Genomic DNA, 13,786 nt, shown 5'->3' with positions numbered 1-13,786 from the left:
GCTGGATATTATGTTGTCGGGTGTACAGTGATACTGAAAGCGGATACATAGACACACAGGTGTACACAGACACCAAAATTCATCATTCAATGAGCACTCCGACATGGGGAGATTATGCCAGTAGGAGGCACACTTTCTGTGTCTGTCGTTTTCCTGCTCCTCAGCAAAGTGAAAATGTTTTGGTCTTTCCAGACGGGCAGTGATCAAACAGTCGAGCGATTCGTCTCCTTGGACTGCATCTTTCTAGGACTGAAAACTGGTTGAAAAAGAGAGCTATGACCCACACGAATATTCATCTCTCATGGTTAATTTCTATTTTGGTCCTCTTCATCTGCAACTTCATATCTCAGCGTGAGTGCATGTGTGACTTACTTGTCACCGCGGTGCTGGATTTGTGAAGTGATGAGCTCAGTAAATAATGTCTCTCCCTTGGAAATTAAAAGCAAAAGTCTGGTTTTGTGGAGCTTCGTGGGTTCATTAACACAGTCAACCACAAATATTGGCTTTTCATGGTGTGCATAATAATAATAGTCACACGCTTATTAATTTAGCAGCACGGATGGCATAATAAGTAGAGAGGTTGTCCTTCACCTGGCGTCCCTGGAAAAGGTGTCCTCTGCTGTTTTATCGAATACATGAACCTAACCCTTGAATTTATGGTGCTACGTCTCTTCTGTCACAATATGAAGTGTGTGGAAACTCTTTTCTTTTGTTTCCTCTGTGTGTCATTGTCCTTATTCTATTATTTTGTTCAATATCTATGTTTTACTTTACCATGTGGTGCATCACCAGTTCTTCAAAATATTATGATGCCGTCTCTTGTTGTTGCAGATGTGGTAGTTATTCTTATGTGTCCTCTTTTTTGTTGTAATCTACATTTTGAAGTGATGTGATTAAGCACTGTGTTCAACCAAGCTGTTAAAGGATCCACTATGGTTTACCAGCTAATGTTTGTGTGCCACTTGCTGGTCATCAGGTAGTGTACATGGAGTTTTTTTTTTGTCTGAAAACAGCTGTCTGCTGCAAATGAATGACCATGAACCGAAAACAGCCTAGTTTCAGTTTAGAAAAACAATACAATGAGCTTGAAGATGGTAGAAAGATCTATAGCACAGAGGAACAGCTGAGTCTGGTAATAATACTCTGGCTTGATCCAGTGCGACTATAAAATATATTGATTATTGCAGCTTTTAATAGAGAAGCTATGGGTTTCCCAAAAGTGAAGTCAAATAATCTCGATTGCTCCGTGGTGGCTTGCTGCAGTGTAGGTCATAAACCCCACCTCCTCCATGTTATTGGATGGGAGATGGAACAAAATAGTGAAAGTACCCATCAAAATTGTTTTTCTCAAAGATGGTATTTATTTATCTCAGGTTTTTCTTATCACATTGATGCAAGTGTTAGTTTATCCGTTAACTTTGGTTTAAATTTGTTATTTGATGCAAAACAAACAAGTGTAACGTCACGATTGACAGCTGAGACTAATTCATGTTTTTTGAGTGTGTGTATCGGTGGGACCTTGAGACCACGGCTCCACAATCACTACTGCACGGACTCTGGCTCCAAATGATGTTAAAAATACAAAAGGGCGGCACCCATATCTGGAATCGGCTTCATTTTTGTACAATAGGAGGAAGTGAAGATGTCTTGTCCATCTTTATTAACAGTTAATGGTTCACACAAGAAAGTTCTCCAACAGATTATCATCATTTTTACCGTTTCACTGAAGCCCCAAGTAGATTATTTTGTGATGATTAATACCCAACATGAAAATAAGTTGCATATAAACAATGTAAATGCTCATACACAGAAGAACCAGCTCTCTGTCTTGTGTCGTTTTTAATCATTTGTATTCACAAGGTTACAGTGTTAATTCAGAGCACGATGTGAGACTGAGGAAATGTAGAGGAAGACGTTTCACATCAGTGAGGGGACAGCGGGGGGTCCTGCCAAACCTAGTGCAGCCGGAGCCTGCTGGAGGACCTTTAGAAGTCAGGGCCCTCTTTCTTCAGGTTCTTGTAGTCTGTGTCGATGGCCACAAACTGCGGAAGGCAGGAGGAATACATTTAAATCTGCTTTGCTTAAATTAAATTAATCAGTGTTGTCTTTTGGAGACTTCACTGGCCAAAAAAACTGAGTTTAAGGTGTTGCCTTCTCATCTATAGAGCAGATATGGATTTTGATGCCTGCATTTGCTCACCAAAGATTCTTTCGAGCTTTTTTACAGATGTTTATCTTGCTGAGTCTTTTAGGAAAACATGAATACATAGGTCATGGATAATATGCATTGTGTGACTGCTTGGATGTCAGCATACATAGCAGCTCTCCAACCATGAAAAAGACACATTTCTCCACTGGCAGTGATTATTTCCTCCCTGTGTATTTTTCTTTATTCTGACTGCCATTAAAACTCTCGCCTATCCCCTTCTCTTTCCCCTCTCTCTCGCTTCCCCGTCCTCATTATGATCGTTGTTTGGACTTCAGTGGAATTTCGATGTGAGACCTTTGCCTTGCTGTGGAGAATTAAACATGCCATGTCCTGACCTTTTGTCTGCAGAGTCTTTCATTCCACTGGCAAGCAACGCAGCCTTGAAACCCTCAGAAAACGTTCTTTTCTCTGAAAAACACATCATCCAGATCGCGTCTTCTGTCAGCTGGTTGTTTTTCTGCTCTATTGTGGAGTTTGTCTGGGTGGTTAATATTTTCATTAGCTGGTCAGGCGTGCTGGCCTAGTTCAGGAGGTAAGGGAAATTACTGCCAACCACTAAGAGCTCCTTGTTCCATTTGCTTTCATTTAGTTTTGAAAGACATGTTTTCCTTCGTTGTTTCCTTTTATTTGAACAGATGTGCTGAAAGCCAGGAAGCAACTATATTGATCTGACATCATTTTGCCAACCCTGGTTTGTTTAAATCTATTTTGGGGAGGTTTTTGAGTTGATGAAATGATTTTTGCATGGATACGTTTCTAACAAACTTGATTGGTTTGAGCCAGGAGGCCATGAGAGTGTGATGGGAAGAGTCACCTTGTACTGGTAGGTCGGGTCAAGCTGGTTCCAGGGCTCTGGGTTCTTGTTCTTGTTCCAGAGGCTGCAAAAGTGGAAAGATTATGTATGGAGTATGGAGAAAAAAGGGGCGTGAAAGAGGGAAGAGAAGAGACAGGAGGATTATGAGAGAGGCATACTTGATCATGGCAAAGAGGGGATGCAGAGAATAAAGAAGAGACGGGGAGAAACTTTCCGAAATGTAAACAAATAGGACGGGAAAAAAAGAGCAGGAGGTCAGAGACAAAAGGGAGAAAGATGTAGATGGCGGATGGAGACAAATGATGAAAAAAGAGAGGTGATTATGAGATGAGGTGAACTCAGCCCAGTGACTTGGCATCGCTCCTCTGTTCATTAACCAAAGTCTGGATTTCACAGCGACTGTCCTTCCCTCCTCCTCTTCCCCCTGCGGTAGCATGTCATGCCGCCAAAGCACAAACAAAGACACTGAGAGACTGATGGCAGAGCGAGCACCCCCCCTCTCTCCATTATCACAAACATTAGACGGGCACAGAGAGAGAGGGAGGCAGAGGCTGACCACAGCACTCATCACCAGCTGATGATGAGGTCAGGCTTTATGGCTGACCCTCAGAACAAGTGGTTCTGTGTGGCTCAAAATAGGACATGAGCGTGCACATTTGCTTCATGTAAGCAGTCACTGAGTTCACCGTGGTTGGTGCAAATTGTCATTCTGAAACATGACAGGTTAATCCAGCCACCTGCGTTTGTTGTAAACTCTAATTTAACATGCAGCTTGTATAAAAGCTTTGTTGTGATAGTCGTATCAAATTCAGTGCACTTGTATGAATGGACAGTATTTTATCACACCTGAGTTTCACTATCAATGTTTGCTACAGTGTTCAACAATTAAATCAACAGGCTGACATTATGTGCAGATTTGAACTTGGCACTGATGATTGATTGGATGTGTTGCCCAACAAATTGCATAACTGCCAATAATGTTTTAACTGTGTATAGTTTGTTCATCACAAAACAATAACAAGTTTATTTTTACCTCCACAAAGGACCTTGTTGCCACCAGCGTTTGTTTGTTTGTCAGTTATTAGATTTGATTTGACTCAAATTTCTAAGTTGCACAAATAAATGATGAATACCTAAAACTGCTGCAGTGAAGCTAAAGTTCACACCCACCATCATCGAAAGTCATCAGCATCATAACATATGAAAAGTTAATTATATGAGTACCTGACACGTTTAATGAGAAACTATTTTGCAGAGACAATATCCCACTATCCTTTTGGCCTTGTTAAAAATGTACATCTGATAATCTTTTACTGTTGATATTTACTTTCTTCTGGTGAAAAACATAGACAGCACTCACTAAAAGTAAAACTCCTTTACCCTAATGTTTTTTGTGCTGCTCTTTGCTAATAAAATAATTTAAAAAAAAAGACAGATTCTGTAAGAGATTAATTTACCTCTAATCCATTACCAAAAATATACCCAGATCCAACATGGGACTAACAGGACCCAACCCTATGGGCCATATTGAAAATGTTAATATCAAATGACAATAATCCCGAGTTTAGATTCAGCTCACATTCTGTAAATGCACATATTTCCATAGGAAAGGTGGAAGATTACTAAAGTACACATCAGAAAGACTTACGTGACATGAGGCCCTCTTGACAGACGGATCAGGTAGAGGATGGCCCCGGTCATGCCCAGAGTCGTGAAGAAAAATTGAGGGATTAGCTGAGGAGAGGAGAGAAGATGAAAGGAGGAGAGAGGAGAGAGGAGAGAGGAGAGTAGGAACAAATTAATCTCAGATAAAGAGACATATGAAGGTAAACAACCATTTTCTTTTAAGTGGTTGACTGTGATATGGTAACACAAACTTGTGTGAAATTCACACACACATACACACACACAAACATGGATAGTTGTTATTCTTGTTTTCCCTCTCGCTGCCCTCCTCCATATGCATGAGGCCCAGGCCATGTGTAAGGCAGCTCACTGTCAGCCTGGGTTGAATGGGCAAGGACGCGGTGGAAGAGAGAGCTGCCGCATGTCAGTGTGTGCCAGCCTTACCTCCTCAACACTACAGTATACCTGTCAGACTGAGCGACCGCATTACACACACACACACACACACACACACACACACACACACACACACAGACAGACAGACAGACAGACACACACACACACACACACACACACACACACAGAAATGAGCCTACACACCTAGGCTGCACACTCAATGTGTGCACACATGCAGACACAGTTTAATTTGATGTTCTGAGTTGTGATGATGACAGGAATTAAAATAGAAAAGCACATTAGGGGGACAGGGGGATAATGTGATATGTCGTCTTAAACACCCAAGGCTTAAGTGTGAAAATCCTCTCGCCGTGCAGCATCTATTCATCAACAACACATTGCCATACATTTCCTCTCTGCTCCGCCATGTGATACTCTCATGTCTGAGACGGAGGCAGAGAGGCAGACAGAGTCACACCGCTGGTGAACAGATGTTCTCAGCCCACACAGATCTAGTCGAGCTGTAGAGAGATGACAGTTTGATCAGGTTGAACTGAAGGATGTCTCTACTCAGCTGTATCTAGACATCTGTCTTCTGTCTGATTTCCTTGTCACTTGCCGTCTTCTTGATTAGCAGAATGTCTGCTGACAAAACTCACTCCCTTAAAGAAAATATCCCCTCCCTCTGCCACACACTTAAAACCACTTGGGACACAGCTGTGTAATAACTTTAACTCAATACATGAAAAGTATTTTCAGTTTAAAGCAGAATAATATGTAATTTGAGACATTGGAGTTGCCTTGGATTCGGGCAAAACAATCACTGAAATTATTAACCAAGTATCGATGTAGTTGCCGATTTATTTTTCTTGAATAACTAATTGACAAATTAATTGATAAACAATTTTTCTATCTTTTAGATATACATCTAGCCATCTAACACCACATATAACTGTTCACATCCACACTCATGATTGGTTAGGTTCAGGCAAAAAAAACATTTTGGTTAAAGTCATCAGGACAGATTATGATTTTTGTTGAAGTAGGTTGTGTGTTTAGTCTCTGTGAACTTTTTTGCATTAAACCAGACCATGTTTAACCATAAAAACATTTCATTAAAGCTGCAATCAGTACAAATGGATATTATACTTGTTGTACTTATTATATTTGTGGAAAACCTACATATAATAATAACAGTGACTATTTTACTGATAACTATAGTGTCAAATAAATGAATGTCATTCTTGTTACATTAACAGAAAACTTAACTAACCAGATCAAGTTAATACAAACCATATTTCCAGTTGCTTTCTAGGACACAGAGTTGCTCAGTCATGTCTCGTACCCTGAGCTCACCCAGCATGGGGTTTATGTTTGCTGAATTCTTCTCTGTGCAGGTTTACTATAAACTTCTCAACTTCTCCAAGTAAACCTGGAAAAAAATACAAGTTTTCTTTCTCTTTCACATCCACATGAACGTCAAAACATGCACAAGTGCAGATATACTGTGGACTGACTGCAGATGATCAAATTCGATCATCGAGGCAAACACAACCCACCACACACACACACACTACCGCACAGAAGAAGCAGGTCAGCTTTGATCACTCACTCTCACACACAAACACACAAACACACACACAGGCCTGCGTGAGGGGAGCTGTCCATTCCCCAGTGCTGATATCTTCATATCCTGCACAAAAGTGAGGCTTTCACCTTTTCACCATTCAGCCTGACTGCTTTAGAAAGTGTTTTATACTTAGTTTGATGCTGTTGCTGCCCTTATTACTTTTCTGGTGCACTGCCAAGCCAACCCCGTCAATCCTCAAATTTGGGTCACCCTCAGAAAACCACAGAGGCAACAGGGAGGGGGGAAAAAAACAAGCACAGACAGCTTCTGTGTCTTTCTTTCTGTCGTCTTTCATCATAAACAAAGTATTATAGCAAATTAACATGCCAAAATAATGATGTGCGTTCACACTGCTTATGAAATTATAATTGTTTATAATCTAAAAGAAGCTCAAAGATTGACTTTGAGTAATTAGAATGGGCTGAGGTGTTCTTCCTCCATTAATTTAAAACTACTGAAAAAAAGAAATGGTGAAAAACTAATGCCAAAAGTCTCAGAAAATGTATTCACAAACTAAAATGTAGCGTAGCATATATTACTATACCATCAGTTTATTAGGCCTACATAACTATCATAAATAGTCAAAGAATTATACCAGATACATGATGTGATGCAACCTACCCCTGGGTGTTTCTTCGCTTGTTGGATCATGGTCTTAATCATCTTTTACTGTTCTTCAACGAAAATATAATCCACCAAATGAAAACAAAAACTCAACTAAAGTCTGACAAATGTCTCCACTTGAGTGAGTGTCTCTGTGCAGATTGACAGAAAGAGCTGATTGTTAGCTGTCGAACAGTGCCCTTGCCAGTGCACAGAAGCCTGTTGACAATCTCTCCCCTCTGCTCTGCCACCGCTCCCTCCCTCCCATTGGATAAACCAGGGGGTCAGAGGCGAGAGGGAGAAAGGGGGAGAGAGAGGGAGCGACAGTCCTAATCCTCGTAATCATGTCAGCTGAGGACACTAAGTTTCCACTGAGGCTCACTGGGTTCTCTAAAGTGTTTTGTTAGACAGCAACAAAACTGCAGGTACTGAAAGTCCCATTTTTACTGACACAACAGATACACACAGATATTTTCCGAACATTTTCTCCTGGTGGTGCAGCAATAGAGCAGCCAGCTCCAATAATGGGTTCATATTTAAACCTCACACCCACACTGCAGCTATTGTGTTGGATAGTTCCATGTTATATTGTTATTTCTAAAATGACTGTTTTTATGGATAGCCATCACTCTGATACTTTAAATCATCCCCCAGCAGCCAATAAATGTTGCTGCCGATCTCGTTCAGTGTAAAGAGCAGAGAAGTAATAGCGGTGTCCAACATGTCCCTTGGGTTGAGACCTTTGTCTCCGGTAATGACAATTGATTGGTCTGTGATGCAGCACCTGCAGACCTTTCAGGTTCCTTAACAACAGTTTGCAACCTAATGTAATTAACACCAAACTGCTACGCTGGGCAAAATGGCACAGGTAATTATTATTCCTTATTTAAAGTACTGGTTGCATCATTTATCATGCTTATGTGGACGAGGCAGAGTGGTTTCATTTTTTAGTCATGCTGATGTAATGGCTCTAGGGATGGCAACCCTAGTCTGATGGGCCACAACTTTTACTCTGATCCAGACTGAAATATCTGGAATGTCCTCGTGAGAGGATAAATACCATTGACTTTGGTGATGGAATTATCAGGGCGATTATCCAGATGATTTGGCTTCACTTTCGGGGAGCCGTCATGTTGTCCATCTCGATATACAGTCAGACACCACCAGAAGGGTCAATGTTTTCACTCTAGCTCACTATTTCAACGTGTACTGTAAAAAATGTTTGTTTAGACATCTGCGTTTTCTTGATGATGTATCTTGATGACTTTGAAACTGTGTTTTGTGTAATTCGCATGAATTTTGATTTAATATTATTGATCCTTGCAGGATGAGTTTTTTATTATTTATTATTTTTATTGATGGCTATCAGAATGTAGAGAGGATTTTAACAAATATGATTAAAGTGTTTGACAAACATCTTACCAACCCTAGGTTCAAGTCTACAAGACAGAGCCCTGCTGTAACTGTAGGTTTCCCCTCATGTAACTGGCCAAATACAAAACACATTTTTTATCTCCTTTAGCAGTTTGTGAGATCAATATTTCCGAGTATGAGGAGGATATAAAACCATTCATCCATGTGCAGAGATTCATTCTGCACAACCTACAATATTTTGGGATGTGCATCAATTTCATCAACTTTAACGTGTTTACTGTACCAAAGTTGTCTATTATTTGGGAGTGATTTATGCTGCGGTGCCCTCGTCCTGCAGTCTTGTGAGTCACCCTAAGTTGTTTTACCTGACATTTGTCAGTGGAAAGATTGCTATTTCTGTATACCACATGACAAGGGTAATGGGTGCAATTTTTCACCCAGCAAGGATAGAGAGATTGATGAAGGTTGATGGGGAAGGAAGGGTTTTCAACAAAAGAGGATGGGGGGGAAATGAGATGCATTAAGACGAAAGAGGGGAGAGAAAAAGTCAATATGTCCACCCCCCCTCCCTCATCAGTCTCCTCCATTGTTCCCCATAACAGATTGCCGGCCAAGTGTTTAAAAGAAAATACAGTGAAAGAGTGCAATATCCAAATGTGTTTCCCACTGGTGATGTAGCAGAGGCTGAGTGGCTTTAATCAGATTTCTTTGGTATGTATGAATACAGTAGTCTAGACTTGACCCAACCTCCAGACAAAGCACCACTACATTCCTACACTTGCATTCTGTCTACACATCTGTTTCATTCTTAAAGCAGCTATATCAATATTGTACATACAGTTTGTAGTATTGATCAAAAGTTTTAGGTACTCAAGATGTCCATATGATATTTATCCATGATGCAAATCATCACTGAGGCATCGGACTTAATCATTTCTGCAACATGACAGCTACTTAAAATATAAAGCCACTGTCCCAAAGAACTACGAGAAGAACAAGTGGCCTCTACAGAGCCACTATCTCGACCTCAGTCGACTCAGATTACATGAAGAGACAGAAAACACAGAGGCTGGGTCCGAAATCACTCACTAATCACTGTATAGTCCATTATGTAGTAGTAGTAGTACTCGTTCGCCATTTTATAGTGCTGTCCGATTGTCAATTTGTTTAGCCCCTATATAGTGGACACATTGTTTCCAACAATGCATCGTGAAAAGTAGCATACAACGGATAGTCCCTAACCTAGCACTTTATAGCATCATGCATTGCGCTTGCGGCAGAGAGAGGGCCTCAGGAACCGCCCGATCTTTTGTACAAATCTAAATACGAGCAGATCAGTGCATCACAAACTGCAGCAAACAAGTTTATTTATACATTTAAACACAGTCATTCAACTTGTTTTTTACCTGAAATTTTTAATACTGAGAATAAAATTAACATTTAAATTTGATTGTGGGATTTTTTACTGGAAGACCACATTGTTTTTGTTGTTTTTCAGAATCCTGCGACAATGACCGACGCAGAGAAAATGTAGCGTTTAAAAGCGTTTTTCTCTTCTCCCGATCAGCTCACTATAATGTCGTCTGAATAGAAGTCACCTTTTATTGAAGTAGGGATTACTGAGTGACTGTGGGATTACGGACATAGCCAGAGACGATTTAAATCCACAGAAGAACTGTGGCAAGTTCTCCAAGATGCTGGGAACAAGCTGCCAAGTACCTTGAAAAACTGTAGGCAAGTTTATGATTTTAAAGGGAAGGGCAGTAACACTAAAATGTGTAGCTTATATTTCCTCATTCGCACATTTGTGTGTTGATGATGGTGGTGTCAAAATCACACATAGCTACTCACGTTGAGATGTGGTGACTATGAAGGTCATAGCATATAATTGTCATATTTCCCATTCGCATCAAACCATTCAGTGATGTGTTGAGTGTCCATCTGTTTTCTTCTTAAAGTCTTTACAATGAGGTTATGAAACCTGTTGTGTTTCAGAAATCCACCACGCACAGACACACACAGACACACAGACACACACACACACACACACACACACACACACACACACACACACACACACAACTTCCATAAATTCTCAACATGTTTTTCTTTCATTCCTCAGAGAGTAGTGAGTACTCATGTGTCCCCTCAGTGACACAAGTCTGATACATCCAGGGAATACAGGAGCCTTATCAAACATCTTCACCCATGTACAAATAAGTGGTGACTGCGACATTTGATCCCACCAGGATGGCTTTCAAATAATAGATGGCTCCGTTCCTCATTTCTCTCCCTAAGATTGTGGCTCATGATCGTACAGAGATTGACTGTTACTGTGTTTATTTAGAATCTTGACCTCTATTTCCAGTGCCTGGACACAGGAGCAGGGGTGCCACTATTCAATTCTAGTCCTTATAAGAGGGTGAGATAGACCCTCTACCTTAATGCATAAAATCTACACTGTATATACTGTATATATAAAACCATCAGGGCTGCCTTGCAACATCTTTTCTTAAAGCAGAATTTAAAGGTTTTTTTTAGTGGTGCTGAGTAAGAGACAATGACCTTTTATTGGCTCTTACCTCATGAAAAGAGTGAATGTTCTCAAGATTTGGGATATTGGGTGTCATCATACAGTGTCACCTTCTTGCATAGACCCCAGAGGAATATTTATCTTTCATCTCTGACAGGAACACACTGAAAAAGAATGCACTGCATCACTTGAAATATCAGGTTCCTCATGTGCAAAAGTTATAATTACTAATAACAAAGGAGATCCAGTTGCGAAGATCTTACTTCTTTAAAATGTATTCGGAAATCTGTGATCTAAATGTTTTGTAGCTTTTCATCTGGGGGATAACTGATCATATTTCCTCAGATGCAAAATTTTGTTTTCATTTTATTTTGCTTCTCATGTTTTATTTATGTTTAGAAGGAAGTCAATAATCTTCCACAGAGCATGATGCATACAGTACATATCAATTTTCGCATCTTTCTGTGGTTATATAGGATGCAGCAATACAATGGATGTGGAAATGTACTATACACCCTATGACGGATTGTTGTTAGAAATACCATATGTGGAAGGACAACATGATAAATAACATGCAGGGTGCATTGTGAAATCCTCCAGTGAATTTACTTTGAAAACAGAGTGTGCAGGTTTTGATATAAACAGAGCAGAACCTTGTGGCTGTGTTAGCAGCAGCAGTTACTGCAGACAGAGTGATTGTGAGCGTGAAGGCCTTTTAATAGACCACCAAGTGCAGTGTGGTGTGATGGACTGAGACGCGTAATGTGAAATACTGTCCTGCCACAACCAACTTCATTATAAATTACAGCCTGACTGATAAAGCAGCACGTCTGATATTATCAGGTGGTTTTTTAATCTATGATATATTGGTATTGGCGTATAGGTCAGTTGCTAAGTAATAAGATATTGCTGTGCAGAGATCTCAGAGATATTTTGGAGGTAGGTTAAAATGTCAGCACTACACGTTTGAGAGCCAGTTCATTTTCTATATCTGTATATTTGACCTATTTTTAAAAACAATTCTCTGACCTAATTTTTAAGAAGCAATCGATGAATTGAGAAAATATTTGGTAGCTTAAATCATAATGAAAATAATTTAGCTGCAGCCCTATAGTTTTTTATTTGATAGTTGCGTACTGTAGTGTTATTTAAACAAGGAACACAATTCCCACCTGTAATAGAAACAGGCTTTTTTCTTTAACAACCCAAAGAGAGTAACTTATTTTTCTTTTTTTAGAGTAGTCTAGGCTAAGAGTTAAAAAAAAAAGTAGAAGATGAGTAGAGAGTACGACATCTGTGGGTAATTATCCATCTGCGACTGTTCTAATTTCAGTCCCTAACAGTTAGTGCACATGTAAGAAAGTCATGGTTAGACTGTGGCCATCGTTATTTCTGATTTCTCTGAGCAGAAGGTGGGAGAGAGAGCTGTTCTTAAAGCAGAAGGCATTCCAGCTAATCGCCATGTGTGAATGTAAACATGAAAAACAACACAATCTGTTTCCAACTTTTTCAAGAGGCATCACACATGCATGCAGGCGCACACACACACACACACAAACTCTCTCTCAAAATCTAAACAGGCTCATCCGCAGAAATTACAGGAATCTGTGTTAGCATGCTCTAGCTGGGCACTTGTTTTTATTATTAAGTGGCACAGTATAGCGCGTTTCAAACCCTCCACCATGAGCAGCAGCTCGCCTCCACCCTCACCACCAGTGAGGTTTGGATGATGGTCACGACTTTGTGTGCCCAAACCCAGTCCCGCGAGTTCTGCAATTGCTTTGATGCATTTTTCAAAAGGGATGTGACATGAATGCCAAAAACACATAGCTTCCAATTCTTCCAGACAGCACACAGAATCCTCGCCATTTCTCCTTTGTCACATATTCCATGCCGTGCTGGAATTTTTGTTGCAGTAATATAAGTTCTGTGGAGAAGCCCCTATACTGTACATCCACAGTGCCAGCTGACAGAATCGTGGCAGTGCTGAAGTTCTGCCTGGGTACACTTTGTAATAAAACTCTTTATCTACTCTCTCCTCTTCTTCTATTCATCTCTGTCTACCCTAATGTTTTGTAGGTTAGACCTTATTTTCTGTAGGTTTGTGTTCATTCAACCCTCAAGGATACATAAACCTGGAATATCTAAATATTGTCTCACCTCAATAACCAATTTAACCCTATTGATTTTCGATTTATTGTCATTTTAAATACATTTCCCATCACTGCTTTGGAGATTAACTTAAAGCTGCACAAATCAATAACTTAATATTGACAATGGATCAAAAGACTATGTGTGATGTGAAATGACAAACCCAGAAGAGCACTTTGAGAGTGCATACCTTCGCCACATCTGATTGGCCACTTTATCACCATATTGCATATAAATGTATTGAGATCAGATACATTGTGATCATTTTCTGGATATGCATCACATGTAATCTGTTCATAGATATTCACACACTGCGCCTCCTTTTTTCATGAAGATTTCCACATTATTTCTTGATAAATAAAAAAAAAAATTGAAATAAATAAATAAAGCCCTATCTCACAATGTTAGAGGAATCAAACACTTCCTGGATCTTCCCCTTTATTTAAATCC

The 13,786-nt window shown here is 40.0% G+C and overlaps 1 protein-coding gene across 1 annotated transcript; it reads right to left on the bottom strand.

The window, feature by feature from the left end:
• Positions 1–1,831: 1,831 nt before the first annotated feature.
• LOC117761601 (cytochrome c oxidase subunit NDUFA4) lies at positions 1,832–7,497 on the bottom strand. Its single transcript, XM_034585636.1, has 4 exons — positions 7,297–7,497; positions 4,672–4,757; positions 3,024–3,087; positions 1,832–2,042 (listed from the first exon to the last, which is right to left on the bottom strand). The coding sequence occupies exons 1-4, from the start codon at positions 7,336–7,338 to the stop codon at positions 1,986–1,988; spliced, it is 249 nt and encodes an 82-aa protein (XP_034441527.1). The 5' UTR covers positions 7,339–7,497; the 3' UTR covers positions 1,832–1,985.
• Positions 7,498–13,786: the final 6,289 nt, after the last annotated feature.

This window comes from Hippoglossus hippoglossus, chromosome 5 (genome assembly GCF_009819705.1).
Source record: "Hippoglossus hippoglossus isolate fHipHip1 chromosome 5, fHipHip1.pri, whole genome shotgun sequence".
Taxonomy (NCBI): domain Eukaryota; kingdom Metazoa; phylum Chordata; class Actinopteri; order Pleuronectiformes; family Pleuronectidae; genus Hippoglossus; species Hippoglossus hippoglossus.
This window is presented reverse-complemented; position numbering and strand designations above follow the sequence as displayed.